The following is a 15,220-nucleotide window of genomic DNA, read 5'->3' as shown; positions in this document are numbered from 1 at the left end:
ATATATATATATATGTATATATATATATATATATATATATATATATATATATATATATATATATATATATATATATATATATATATATATATATATATTCATTCTTCTGTCGGACTGGACACCCTGGGCCGAGCCGTATGTTTGACAGCCCTGATTTAGATGATGCAGTTTTCCTTTTTTTTCCATTTAAACGACAAGGATTTTCAACAGTTCAGTTAAATGATTTTGAACTGTAACACTTTTCAGCAGGTATTTTGCCTTTTCTATATTTTCAGTAATTATTTGCTATTTCTTCATATATTCATCTATTCTGCTATTTTCAACTATATTTATATATATTCACCTATTTCATATATATTCAGCTATATAATTATTTTCAGCTTTTTTCATATATATTCAGGTATTCTTTCATTTTGAAATATATTTAGCTCTTCAGCTATATTCCACTATGTTCAGCTATATTCAGCTATTTTTTTTTTCAAATATTTCAGCTATAAGCTTCAGCTTTTTACATTCAAATGCATTTTCTGCAGGAAATGCTCTTTCTAGTTGCCCTTGAGTTGCAGATTCTCTTGCGCTTGCCCTTTTGTGAAATGGGACTTTCCCACTCTTTGCGCAAACCTGTTGATTTCACCTCGAGTAACCTGACTTCATGGCCTGTTGTACAAAATCGATGCTTTAACAAGAAGGACACGATTTGTATAAGGCCTCAATATAGTCTTAGATTCGTAACATTAGTATTTGGTAATATTATGTTTCAACCCTTTTTCAATCAAAAACAGTACAGTAGTTTAACTTCAGATTGTATTGTAATTGTATTTTATATAATGTCCAAATTAATGTTGTGTTCAACCTATCCAAGCACCAGGAATGCAAAACCACAAACAGAGGCTCAATTAAAAATCTGTGTGATACTGGAAGGTTTAGCCAAACTGGTTCTTCTGCTCTGCTTTCTTGTCATTTGATATGTGTTATTGACGAAAGGCAATAGGGCCCAGGTGGGCGGGAAGATGATTAACATTAGGCTCGTTCGAGATGAACCAGTTCTGCGCAGAATCGATCGCCGGCGATGTGTAGTTGCAATACTTAACGCTTGATTGTTGACTATTAGTCTCAAGTTTAATCTAAAAACATATCTTGTCTGGTTGATAATAGAAAAATTGCATTTATATAACACGTATCAAAACCAGTAGTAATGTATTTCACAGGAACACATAAAAACAACAAATGATGCAGCTACACACACATTTATACATGAATGTATATTTATAATCACATAAATAAATCCAAACGTAATCTGTAAACTACAAGTAGACTACAGATCGGAACTAATATAAAACTATGAGGAGAAAACAGGGATCCAACCGGTTTTCTTAGTAATCTTTTTTTTGCCAAATATTAGTTATTTTTTGCACATATATAACTTTATTTGCATTGTTTTAACAAACGTGATTGCACATGGTATTATGTTTTGTCAGGTGTAGCAAGCAGGTTACTTTAAACTCCCGCCCCTCCCCCCTCTGCTCACCACTGGCACAGAAACAGACAATGGAAGCCGCTAATGGGAGCCTATCGCAGGGCTTTGTCAGTTGGTCGGTCGAGCTCGTGCATTAACTGCAAGGCTTAGTCGAAGGTGAACCTGAACAGCAGAACAAATGTCTCTTTTGGAGGATTTTGTTGTTTACCTCGGCTTGAGTCCCACTACTTTGTTAGGGGCTGTTGCTTTCCTGCTTGTTTTTTATCTCGTCTCCAATACATTCACCTCCCAGGAGGTTGGGAAGGCGCCTCCAGGTCCGAGGCCTTTTCCCCTGATTGGCAACCTGTTGCAGCTGGATCTCAAGAAGCTCGACGTTTCCCTGTGGAAGGTGAGATCTTACAACAAATTATTTGTGTTATATATTTTAAAGTGCTTTTGTCATAAGAAATGTATTTACACGGATTGAGACAAAGCCATAATTATAAGATAAGAAAGTCTAAATTTAGAGATAGAAAGTCATACTCATGAGGTAAAAAAAGTTTAAATTATGAAATGGGCATTACCTATTATTAGAGTAAACATAACCACATAAAGTTTGAAAAATACTCAATATACATCCAAAATCGAATAAAATGGCTGCGCAAGACATTACATTTAAGAAAATTCAATAATCAAGAAAATTTGAGGTATACAGTTGTTTGTGTATGTGTCTTTGTGTATATATATTAGTGCTGTCATATTAGCGCGTTATTAACGGCGTTAACGCAAACCAATATTAATGTTATCAATTTTATTAACGGCATTACCACCTTTTAATTTTCCAACGCTGGATGTGGCGCAACAGTATGTGGCACGCCGTTTGGGCTTGAAAGCTCGGTTAACGTTACGGTTTGAAATAAATGAATGGTGAGCGCGATATGGCAAAATAAATGATGAGATGCTAATGAATGGAAAGTTTACTTTCAGAAAGTTCTCAGACGGTTCCCTTGACAAGACCAAAGTAACATGTGCCATTTGTCATTGTGAACTGAGCTATCATCGTAGCTGTCCAGTCTGAAATACCACTCGATACCACACAGCTGATGCTAACTCTGCGCCCCTCGTCATAGCCAGACACGAATGGATGACTTTGGACAGAAACACGTGGGCACCACAAAGAAGAACAAACTTATTGCAGCCATAGCTGAATGGGTGCTACTGCATGTAGCCTGTTAACGTTGTGGAAGATGAGGATTAGCTGATATAATACAAATCGCATCCAACGACAGGACCTACGAAGCCTGACTGCTATGTGATATATATATATATATATATATATATATATATATATATATATATATATATATATATATATATATATATATATATATATATAATGTACACACACACATACGTGTGTGTGATATATTTTTTTCTTTTCACAGCTTTCAAAGAAGTATGGGTCAGTGTTTACAGTCTCCTTTGGAACCAATAAAGTGGTGGTCCTGGCTGGCTACAAGACAGTCAAAAAGGCTCTGGTCAGTTATGCAGAGGAGTTTGGAGACAGAGACATCTCCCCCATCTTTTATGATTTGAATCAAGGTCATGGTATGATCTACTTTTACTCTTTGATATACAGTGTGTTTACCTTTTTTTTTAGCACAGCATGAATATCACAAATAATGTTTGATCACTGATGAGTGTTGTATCTCATGATATCCACATGACGAGTACAGATTCAATGCAACGTGCATGTCATGCTTGATAGGAATTCTGTTTGCAAATGGAGAATCATGGAAAGAGATGCGACGTTTCGCCCTCAGCACCCTCAAAGACTTTGGAATGGGCAAAAGACTCTCAGAGAATAAAACCTTGGAGGAATGCCACCATCTGATAAAAGTGTTTGAAAGTTACAAAGGTATGGTGATAAAACATACAAGTGGGACAACGTGTTCTACACAAAACATCAAGGGTTTGTTATTTTGCATATCAGGACACCTCTTGTGGTACGCTGTTCTCAAATCATGCCCAATATTTAACTTCTTTTGTGGCCAGTGTCAGTTATGGTGATGTTTGCTTTAACAGTAAAAGACGGCACTTTTACTTTTGCTCTTACATCTTCATAATTTCTTTATTCGTCACTGCCATTTCACAGGGAATCCATTTAATACAGCAATCCCAATAAATCATGCAACATCCAATATCATCTCCGCTATTGTGTACGGCAGCAGGTTTGAATACAACGACCCCCGATTCAAAAACATGGTGAGAAGAGCCACCGAAAACGTGCGCATTACAGGCTCTGTATCAATCCAGGTGAGTTTCTTTTCTTTTTTTTGATTTTGAAGGGGATTGCACACAAGCAATGGCCGCTACCAAAATTGTGAAAGGTTGTGCAGAATGAAAAATGAGCATTTTATAGCAGTAGATTCATATACATCTCTTTGGTCCAACAGAAGGCTGAGTGTTTGATGACCCTTTCACAAGATTTAGACTCGTTCTTTCAGTTTTTTGATTACGGCTTGGGTAAACAGAATTCATGTCTTTACATACTGGGCAGTGGGTCCAACTTAAGCATCCAAACAATACAAGAAAGTGTTGTCAAACTAAAAATGGATGTAAACTGGAGGTATTTTGCTGATTATTTGTGGGTCGTTGTTTGGTGTCCATTGTCTTCACTAATCTTTGCTGCTTTCACTGTCACGGCACAGCTTTACAACATGTTTCCCAGGCTGGTCAGATGGGTACAAAAACGACAGCTGTTATTAAAAAATGTTGCAATGGCTGTCGGAGATATCAAAGAATTAAGCCTGCATCTGAAAGAGACCCTGGACCCTCACCACTGCAGGGGGCTTATCGACTGTTTTCTGATCCGGAAGCAGAAGGAGGAAGTAAGACAACATTTTAGCCGTTTTCATTCATCAAAAAGAGCTAATGTTATGTATATTTCATGATATGTGGGGTCTTTTTTCTATTAGGAGTCGTGTGTTAAGGAGACTCACTACCATGAGAAGAACTTGATATGCACAGTGAACAACCTGTTTTCAGCTGGTACTGATACGACAGCGACTACACTGAGATGGGGTTTGCTGCTTATGGCTAAATATCCACTTATACAAGGTAAAGACGGGGCTGAGACTCTTAGTGTGCATTTATTTTTCCATTCGGAGATGCCCTTAAATAGCCTACTTGACAAAAGTTCAAAATAACCTATAGATTGTTTTGTAGTGGTTTGATTTTCGATTGAAGAACATTTAGCTGACGTGGTCCGAAAATATATACATTTATATAACTCGTCTTTGACGGATTATAAGGACAAGCAGATGGCGGTAAATTCCCGAAGGGAGATATCGGTGGACGTCGCTGTGCAGGTCGACTCTACGTCGTTGCGCCACCTACTGTTCTGGTGTATGGAAATGGCACGAGAACTATAAACCAAAATGAGTCCGTCGATCCAACTACGTGGCCAGCCGCAGTTGTAGTTGCAAGAGTGTATATCGCCCTTTAGAATATTCATCATGTGTCAACATGTGAGTCCAGCCCAGGTCCAGGAGGAGCTGAACAGGGTCATAGGAAGCCGTGAGGTCCAGGTAGAGGACCGGAAGAACATGCCGTACACTGATGCTGTAATCCATGAGATACAGAGACTGGCCAACATTGTCCCCATGTCCATTCCTCACAAAACCAGCCAAGACGTCACCTTCCAGGGCTTCTTCATCAAAAAGGTTGCTCACGTTCATCATTTTCTACTGAAAATAATAACTTTATTCATATAGAACCTTTTGACAAAAGTGTTTAGACAAAGCAAAAGCAATGTAACAAAGTTCCACGAAAGAAGACCAACAAAGATCAAATGTACACACTGATAAAATGGTACAATAGATGAAACAATCGCTAACTCATAATAATAACAATAAAATGTTCCTCAACTTCTGAAAAGGTAAAAAAGTGCTTCCATTCTGAGACTTTACACACCTTGCTCTCTGTCCTTTTGCCTCCAGGGGACGACTGTGTTTCCTCTTCTTACTTCTGTCCTTCATGATCCGAGCGAATGGGAAAGCCCAAACTCCTTTAATCCCTCCCACTTCCTGGATAGGGAGGGTAAATTTATCAGGAGAGAGGCCTTCATGGCCTTTTCTGCAGGTACAACAACTCTGTCAGGATTTTGTATTTTAGGGATTACAGAGAATTTTGACAGTGTGATCCAGTTTAACTTTTTGTAAATCTCTTCGTCCTTGCAGGGCGCAGGGCGTGTCTGGGTGAGAGTTTGGCGAGGATGGAGCTGTTCCTCTTCTTCACCTCCCTCCTCCAGAGCTTCCGTTTCACTCCTCCACCAGGAGTTAAAGAGGAGGACCTGGATCTCACACCGGCTCTGGGTTTCGTCCTCCCCCCTTCACCTCATGAGCTGTGTGCCGTCAGTCGCCAATGAGGAAGAGAGCTGAATTACGGCGTTATACTGTAACTCAGTGGTTGGCCGTCAGGGCCAGCTAAGCCTTCTCTACTGGCTTAAACTGAATCACAAAGTTATAGCAGGATATTGTATTGTATGTTCTATTTAGAATTTAATTGTTTTTCACAAATACACTACATTTTTCCCTTTTAGCTTATTTTCTCACTGTAGGTCCACTTTTCTCTTATGTCTCTCTATCGACAAATCTTAGTTGCATTGTGTTATTGAAAAGTTTATAATTTCAGGCTGCATAAAAAAAATCTGGTTAACTGGTTCACTTACAGTATTACTGTTGATTTGTGTGCATTGTCCCTGCAAAATAAATAAATAAATATACAATCACAGACTTTATTTGTTGCGCACTTGTCGACAGCAGCTGCTTCTGCAACACACTGTTGACAATCATAGAAGCACAGACGTGTATACTCACTTAATCTTACTTTAATAAACCAAACTGTTCCAATACACGGCAGCTGCCTCATCTGACCATAATGAATTGAGGCCTATATGTGCTGCTTTGATTTTGTCTCCTGAGGACAAAGCAGTAAACAAGGTTTCTGGTTCCTAACTTGTACATTATGTGCCTGCTGTTTTCCTCCATGGCTCATAAACAGAAGAAACACTTTCTCTCACCTGTTTTTAATTTTTTTGAATTGTTCGTTTCTGTATTTTCCTGATCTTGCATGTCCATAGATTAATTGTGACTGATAGTTTGATCAGATTTGTGATTGACTGATCTGCGCATTCACATCTGCAAGGGGTGCAGCCGTTATTCAAGAGGCGGGGATTTCTCTGCAGACACTTCGGTTTCTGAAACTTGAAGCCCTGCCCAAGACAAGCTGATATGTATCTCTTCTATCAACATTAAAAGAGCTGTTAGGAGAAATCTTTTTATTTTAAAGGCCTGCAGCTCAAGTGACAATATGATTATGTTGGAAGATCTTTTCCAATCCTCCACGTCAGTGTCACTGTTGGTGGCCATCGTGTGCCTTCTGGTCTTGCATCTTTTTCACGCCAGCTTTACCTCCCAAGGCAAGAAGAGAGAACCTCCTGGACCTAAACCTCTTCCCCTGCTTGGTAACTTGCTTCAGCTGGATCTCAACAGACTGGACAGATGTCTTGTTGATGTAAGAAATGTATTATTATCAAGCTTTTGCTAGAAAATAAGAAAGTTGTACGTTTTTTCTATGTTTTCTGTATTGGACTATGGATTACTTTACATTTTATTCCTTATGTAGGAAGATGACTCTCACTTTTACCCGCCTCAATCTTTTAGCTGTCCAAAATATATGGACCAGTGTTCACCGTCTACTTTGGACTGAAGAAGACGGTGGTCCTGGCAGGATACAAGACGGTCAAACAGGCTCTGGTCAACCATGCTGAGGAGTTTGGAGACCGAGAGATCACTCCCATATTCTATGAGTTCAACAAAGGACAAGGTAGAGACAGGTATGCTTGTTTTTAAGGCCCTGTTTTTTGATCATGTCTTAACAAGCAAACCACCTTATGCTTCCAGGCATACTATTTTCAAATGGTGATTTGTGGAAAGAAATGAAGCGATTTGCTCTAACTACACTGAGAGATTTTGGAATGGGCAAAAAGATAAGTGAAGGGGAAACCATAAAGGAATGTCACTACCTGCTTGAAGAATTTGAACAGCATGAAGGTAACAACCCCACTATTGGAGTCATACAGCCCTGCTTTGAATACCAAACACTGACTATCTAATTCTATATCTTTCCAGGTAAACCCTTCAATAACGCCTTGACGATGAATTATGCAGCTTCAAATGTTATATCAACTATCATGTTTGGAAAGAGGTTTGAATACAAAGACCCCGTCTTCAAAGCTATGATGGAAAAAGACTACGAGTCCATCCGAATGTCTGGAAGCGCCTCCATCCTGGTACGACAGAGTGATTTCACATTTCAAATGTTTTATTGCTGTGTACATTTCAGATCTGCTTAACCTAAGGTTTAAAGGGAGGAATTGTTTTGTGTTGGGTATGTTTATGTGGCTGAAAATGTATTTGACAGGTTTGAACTTTTCTTTTTGTCTTTTTGTTTTCCCAATGAATTGTTTTCTGAAATAACAGTCCTTTTGTACTACAAGGAAAATAGGAATGTCCTTAAAGCTGCTAAATATAACATTTTGAGCATATTAATGATTGAGGAATTGCCTCCATATGGCTCTCAACATGGCGACGGGTTTACAAAGCAATGAGAAGTTGTGATTACAACACAGGAGAGTGACTTTATGAATATATTTATGTTGTAATCTTTGCAAATATTTTCCTGATAAACAACCGGATGTAAAACCAACCGGAAACATTGCTTTAATGAAACCAGCAACATCCTCCAACTTTAGATGCTCTATTCTGCTCCATCACAGATATACAATGTGTTTCCTTGGCTGGGCCCTTGTCTTAAAAACTGGAGGATATTGATGAAGAATGTGGAAGTCAACAGGGAGGAAATAAAAAGTATAATAGCAGACCTGAAGGAAACAATGAACCCTGAGAAGTGCAGATGCTTTGTTGATGCATTCCTGACTCGGAAACTAAATCTGGAGGTGAGGTTTTGAACTCCAGTGAATCCACTCTGATATTGATGATGACTTACTCATATTGGTTAATCCCTCTTATCTGTTTGTCATAGGAGTCTGGAATACAGGACTCACACTACCATGATGACAACCTTGTCTACAGTGTGATGAATCTGTTTGCGGCTGGGACTGCTACAACAGGAAATACACTGCAGTGGGGTTTACTCTTCATGGCCAAGTACCCTCATTTTCAAGGTGCAAAAATATACCACATGCTCATCTCTGATGAAATGTAGTCGACAGTGTTTGCACAAAAATTGAATTGACCCATATTTATCCGATATAATGTAAATTTGATTTGAGTCCAGACCAGGTCCGGGAGGAGCTGAGCAGGGTGGTAGGAAGCCGTCAGGTCAGATTAGAAGACAGGAAGAACATGCCGTACACTGATGCTGTAATCCATGAGATACAGAGACTGGCCAACATTGTCCCCATGTCCATTCCTCACAAAACCAGCCGAGACGTCAACTTCCAGGGCTTTTTCATCAAAGAGGTCAGTCGCCAACAAAAGTCCACACACTTCTCTGAAAACACTGCTTTGGTTCCAAATGACCCACCTTGCTCTCTCTCCCTTTGCCTCCAGGGGACGACTGTGTTTCCTCTTCTTACTTCTGTCCTGCATGATGAGAGCGAATGGGAGAGCCCAAACTCCTTTAATCCCTCCCACTTCCTGGATAGGGAGGGTAAATTTATCAGGAGAGAGGCCTTCATGCCATTTTCTGCCGGTACAGCGCCTTTGTTAGGATTTTGTATTTTAAGGATTAAAGATTACAATTCTTAAAATGTTAATCAGTTTAACTCGCTGCAACTTTTTGTTCTTGCAGGGCGCAGGGCGTGTCTGGGTGAGAGTTTGGCGAGGATGGAGCTGTTCCTCTTCTTCACCTCCCTTCTCCAGTGCTTTCGTTTTACTCCTCCACCTGGAGTTAAAGAGGAGGACCTGGATCTCACCCCAGGTGTGGGTTTCATCCTCACTCCTTCACCTCATGAGCTGTGTGCCGTCGCTGCGAGAAAAGAGAAGCCAGCAAGAACACGCGAGATGTGAACGCGATACGAGCTTTGACGAGAACAGAGACATGGAAACATATGGGGCAAGATGAGAATAGCCCCTTCGGAAATCTTTTTTAGGGTGCTGATTGGATAAATTGTACGTCACTCATTTATTTCTTTAATCAGTGATTGGCTAAATTGCATATTCCTGTCTTCTTTGGGCAGAAGAATGTTGTGTGTCCAGCTGAAGCTTATTAAAGGTTTAATTTTTCTCTAGACCTGCACTGTAATTATGAAATGTTAGATATATAGTTTAATCTATACCATGTTTTCCTCAATTTAGCCACCTATGACCCACTTTACCTGCTGAGCACAGCCAGTATGGCACATAACTCCTTTTGTTGAGACAAATTAATCATTTGAAGTTTCTGTCTGTATTCATGTGTTAACCTAAATTAACCGCCACTGGGCCTGGCCCCGCCACCCGTAGAGCCCATGAACACTAAATAGAAGAACTAAGTGTCACCCTGTAAACTGATGCTAAAGGCTGTGAACGCTATGCTGAAGAAGCATAGTGTTCTTGTCACTAACCTGTCTGATTTGTTTAATTTCAAACACAGTTTGTCTTCTGTGTTTACCTGATGGGGTTTGACTTCTACCTGGTTTTCTATAAAAGATTTTTGGACTTTACATAACTGTTATGAGTTGTGGTTATGGTTTTTTCCTGTTCTATGCCAGCCAGTGTTACAATAATTACCTCAAAGGAAAACATTGGCAATGCCGCAAAAATGCCCCCAATGCTTGATGAACTGCACAAAGCTTTGCTCCAGACGGCTTCCCTCCTGAATTCTATGAGCACCTTTGGCAGGGTGAGTTTATTTGTATAGTGCATTTCAACAAGGGATGATTCATAAGGTAGCAGCAGATCACAAATTTAGGACCCTAAACCATTCAGTGCTTTACAAACCAGCAGCAGGATTTAAAAGTAAATTATTTGTTGGACAGGAAGCCAGTGCAAAGACCTCAACACTAGAGTGATGTGATCCCCTTACATGGTCTTAGTGAGGACCCGTTACTTATCAGCTGTAGCTTTCCGATTGACTTCTTTACAGAGAACTGTGAACACACCGTTACAGTAGTCAAGTCTACTGAAGATAAATGCTTGGACAAGTTTATCTAAAGCCTGTTGACATAAGTCCTTCAACCCTTGATGTAGCCTTCATGTGATAGTAGGCTGTAATTGTCTTCATATGGCTGTTACAAATGTACTTGCACATAAATACATTTGTTATGTATTTGTTTATTTAGTTTTATTTAAACCAAATAAAGATCCAACTTATCCTTCTTGCTACCACCCTGTGTCATTACTAAATACGGACTTAAATATCATTACAGAAGTGCTGGCAATCAGATTAGGACGTGTCAAGTCCACCTGAATACATCTTGATCCAACTGAGTACATTGACAAAAGACATGCTTCAGATAATGTAGGGAGACTATTATCATTAAGTTCTTCCAACAAACTCAAATCAAGACAATACTTGTACAATTAGACTTTTTTTTAGAAAGAACATATTTGGCTTTAGGGAGTTGTTAATCCAATCACCTCACCCAGAGTACCACAAATTATTTATTACCAAGACACACCCACCCACGCCCTTTTTAAAATCTCTTTCGACTGACGGCACACAGCTCATGAGGTGAAGGGGTGAGGATGAAACCCACACCTGGTGTGAGATCCAGGTCCTCCTCTTTAACTCCAGGTGGAGGAGTGAAACGGAAGCTCTGGAGGAGGGAGGTGAAGAAGAGGAACAGCTCCATTCTAGCCAGACTTTCTCCGAGACACACCCTGCGCCCTGCAAGAACGAAGAGATTTACAAAAAGTTAAACTGGATCGCACTAAAACTCTCCATTATCCCTTATATACAAAATCCTGACAAAGTTGTTGTACCTGCAGAAAAGACCATGAAGGCCTCTCTCCTGATAAATTTACCCTCCCTATCCAGGAAGTGGGAGGGATTAAAGGAGTTTGGGCTTTCCCATTTGCTCTCATCATGAAGGACAGAAGTAAGAAGAGGAAACACAGTCGTCCCCTGGAGGCAAAAGGACAGAGAGCAAGGTGTGTAAAGTCTCAGAATGGAAGCACTGAAAATTATATTTTTTATTATGATTGTTTGTCTGCACTCTTTTTATCGTTTCATCCATGGTACTGTTTTATCAGTGTATACATTTGATCTTAGTTGGTCTGTGTTACATTGCTTTTGCTTTGTCTGTCAAATCATTTCTGTAAAAAGGTTCTATATGAATAAAGTTATTATTTTGAGTAAAAAAATAAATTAAAAAAATGAATGTGAGCAACCTTTTTGATGCTCAAGCCCTGGAAGGTGACGTCTCGGCTGGTTTTGTGAGGAATGGACATGGGGACAATGTTGGCCAGTCTCTGTATCTCATGGATTACAGCATCAGTGTACGGCATGTTCTTCCGGTCCTCTACCTGGACCTCACGGCTTCCTATGACCCTGTTCAGCTCCTCCTGGACCTGGGCTGGACTCACATGTTAACAAAGGAATATCCTAAGTTGTGCCCTACTCTGAAGTAATTGCTGACATCAGCATTTTAACATGTTCACCATACGTTATATTTCCTTAAACTGGCATGAAAATCAAGAGACTACAAAACAATATATAGCTTATTTTGAACTTTTGTCAAGTAGGCTATTTAGGGGAATCTACAAATGGAAACATAAATCCACACCAAGAGCCTCAGCTGTGTCTTTACCTTGTATAAGTGGATATTTAGCCATAAGCAGCAAACCCCATCTCAGTGTAGTCGCTGTCGTATCAGTACCAGCTGAAAACAGGTTGGTCACTGTGCTTACCAAGTTCTTCTCATGGTAGTGAGTGTCCTTAACACATGACTCCTAATAGAAAAAGACCCACATATCATTAAAGATGCATAACATTAGCTCTTTTTTTTATGGATGATGACTGCTAAAATGTTGTCTTACTTCCTCCTTCTGCTTCCGGATCAGAAAACAGTCGATAAGCCCCCTGCAGACTTGAGGGTCCAGGGTCTCTTTCAGATGCAGGATTACTTCTTTGACATCTACCATATTCATCTCAGAATATTTTAAAAACAGCTGCCTATTTTTGATCCATCTGACCAGCCTGGGAAACATGTTGTAAAGCTGTGCCGTGACAGGGAAAGCAGCAAAGATTAGTGAAGACAATGGACACCAAACAACGACCCAAGTAGAATTCATAGAATACAACTCATGGTTTGGTTAAACAGTGACGGGCTGTCAGGGCCTGCTAATCCTTTTCTGCTGGTCTGAACAGAGTCAAAGTTATAGCTATTTTATTTTTTACAATGAAAAGTTATTACATAATTAAATTGTTTTTCACAAATACACTACATATATTACAATAATTTGTCTCCATTAGCTTATTTTCTCATTGACCAGCTCGGTTTCTCCCTCCGCCGGTTGAACAACATGGTGACAGCCAGGTTCTGTACTGTGATTCCTCACAGAGACATGCATACATACATACATACATACATACATACATACATACATACATACATACATACATACATATAAATAATCCTTATTCTCTCCATTTTACACATGGGTGAGCAAGCTTGTGAAGTGCCAAGGGAGCAAATGGGAGTTCAGGGTCTTGCTCAAGGATACTTCGATGCAAACTATGTGGAGAAACGGGGATCGAACCGGCTGCCTTGTAGTTTCAGGACAGTCACTCTCCCCATGAGCTACAAGTGAACTTCATAGACATAAATACAGGGCAAAATGCTTTTACTTTCGTGTATAAAGGTTTATGTTACACGGTTAGCAGGTTACACTCTGCTTTACAGAGCAGTCCGACACAAGATTCAATGAAACAACAGTCACAACCCTACTTTATAGTCAATGAAGGTTACACCTCCAAGCCACAGTGAAACAAAGAAAAACCCGGAGTTGTGGCATGTGCTTGACCTGTTGTCCCTCAGTGTTTGAGATCAAAGAAGTTACATTTTCCTTTGCCCTGGGAAATCAACCCCCTTTCAGTTCACGACCCCCTTTATATTGTAGCGACCCTGCGTCAGGAATTGCGAGACGTTGACTGGCTTATTGTAGAACAACAGAATAGGCTACTGTCGCCTGTAGCCTACGCCAATACAACAGAAAACACAGTGAAAACCTCGCAACATGCTTCACATCCGGTCCGGGTCGTAGTCTTCATGTGTGTGTGCGTTCACACGTTAAGACTAGGGCGTGATAAAACATTTTTTAGAACCACTGGTTTAACACATTAGACACAATATGTGTTCTGTGTGCCTCATTACATACAGTATATGTATTCATTCATGAATAAAGCTCACCTTGATTGATGCAGAGCCTGCAATGCGCACGTTTTCGTTGGCTCGTCTCACCATGTTTTTAAATCGGGGGTCGTTGTATTCAAACCTGCTGCCGTACACAATAGCGGAGATGATATTGGATGTTGCATGATTTATTGGGATTGCTGCATTAAATGGATTCCCTGTGAAATGGCAGCGACGAATAAAGAAACTATTAAGATGAAAGAGCAAAAGTAAAAGTGTCGTCTTGTACTGTTAAAGCAAACGTCACCATAACTGACACTGGCCACAAAAAGTTAAATGATGGCCATGGGTTAAGCACAGCGTACCACAAGAGGTGTCCTGATATGCAAAATAACAAATCCTTGATGTTTTGTGTACAACACGTTGTCCCACTTGTATGTTTTAACACCATACCTTTGTAACTCTCAAACACTTTTATCAGATGGTGGCATTCCTCCAAGATTTTATGCTCTGAGAGTCTTTTGCCCATTCCAAAGTCTCTGAGGGTGCTGAGGGTGAAACGTCGCATCTCTTTCCATGATTCTCCATTTGCAAACAGAATTCCTATCAAGCATGACATGCACGTTGCATTGAATCTGTACTTGTCGTGTGGATATCATGAGATACAACACTCATTGATTAAACACAATGTTACTCATGTTCTTGATTCAGCAATCTCTGTTCCTTTTTTTATTTGGCTCTGTGCTGAAAAGGTAAACACACCGTATATCAAAGAGTAAAAGTAGATCATACCATGACCTTGATGTGCATCATAAAAGATGGGGGTGATGTCTCTGTCTCCAAACTCCTCTGCATAACTGACCAGAGCCTCTTTGACTGTCTCGTAGCCAGCCAGGACCACCACTTTATTGGTTCCAAAGTACACCGTAAACACTGACCCATACTTCTTTGAAAGCTATAAAATAAAGAAAGAAAGAGAGAGACAGAGAGACAGAGACAGAGAGAGAAAGAGAGAGAGAGAGAGAGAGAGAGAGAGAGAGAGAGAGAGAGAGAGAGAGAGAGAGAGTGTGTGTAAAGACATTTCTTCTGACAAAAGCACCTTCAAATATATGACAAAGTTAATCTGTAAGATCTCACCTCCCACAGGGAAACATCGAGCTTCTTGAGATCCAGCTGCAACAGGTTGCCAATCAGGGGAAAAGGCCTCGGACCTGGAGGCGCCTTCCCGACCTCCTGGGAGGTGAATGTATTGGAGACGAGATAAAAAACAAGCAGGAAAGCAACAGCCCCTAACAAAGTAGTGGGACTCAAGCAGAGGTAAACAACAAAATCCTTCAAAAGAGACATTTGTTCTGCTGTTCAGGTTCACCTGCGACTAAGCCTTGCAGTTAATACATGAG

At 40.1% G+C, this 15,220-nt stretch overlaps 3 protein-coding genes across 3 annotated transcripts; 2 read left to right on the top strand and 1 right to left on the bottom strand.

Annotated features, from left to right (window-relative positions):
- Positions 1-1,655: 1,655 nt before the first annotated feature.
- Positions 1,656-5,885, top strand: LOC137787247 (cytochrome P450 2K1-like). Its single transcript, XM_068579584.1, has 9 exons — positions 1,656-1,865; positions 2,902-3,064; positions 3,225-3,374; positions 3,612-3,772; positions 4,168-4,347; positions 4,435-4,576; positions 4,997-5,181; positions 5,458-5,599; positions 5,698-5,885. The coding sequence occupies exons 1-9, from the start codon at positions 1,656-1,658 to the stop codon at positions 5,883-5,885; spliced, it is 1,521 nt and encodes a 506-aa protein (XP_068435685.1).
- Positions 5,886-6,823: 938 nt separating this feature from the next.
- LOC137786466 (cytochrome P450 2K1-like) lies at positions 6,824-9,552 on the top strand. Its single transcript, XM_068578373.1, has 9 exons — positions 6,824-7,033; positions 7,183-7,345; positions 7,423-7,572; positions 7,651-7,811; positions 8,298-8,477; positions 8,564-8,705; positions 8,819-9,003; positions 9,094-9,235; positions 9,335-9,552. Exons 1-9 carry the CDS (start codon positions 6,830-6,832, stop codon positions 9,550-9,552), a joined length of 1,545 nt encoding a protein of 514 aa, XP_068434474.1. The 5' UTR covers positions 6,824-6,829.
- A 1,607-nt stretch (positions 9,553-11,159) lies between these two features.
- LOC137786581 (cytochrome P450 2K1-like) lies at positions 11,160-15,167 on the bottom strand. Its single transcript, XM_068578556.1, has 9 exons — positions 14,958-15,167; positions 14,613-14,775; positions 14,274-14,423; positions 13,878-14,038; positions 12,505-12,684; positions 12,276-12,417; positions 11,857-12,041; positions 11,449-11,590; positions 11,160-11,353 (listed from the first exon to the last, which is right to left on the bottom strand). Exons 1-9 carry the CDS (start codon positions 15,165-15,167, stop codon positions 11,160-11,162), a joined length of 1,527 nt encoding a protein of 508 aa, XP_068434657.1.
- Positions 15,168-15,220: the final 53 nt, after the last annotated feature.

Source organism: Clinocottus analis, unplaced genomic scaffold (genome assembly GCF_023055335.1).
Source record: "Clinocottus analis isolate CAN_PGR_092001 unplaced genomic scaffold, fCliAna1.0.p SCAF_16, whole genome shotgun sequence".
Classification (NCBI taxonomy): domain Eukaryota; kingdom Metazoa; phylum Chordata; class Actinopteri; order Perciformes; family Cottidae; genus Clinocottus; species Clinocottus analis.
This window is presented reverse-complemented; position numbering and strand designations above follow the sequence as displayed.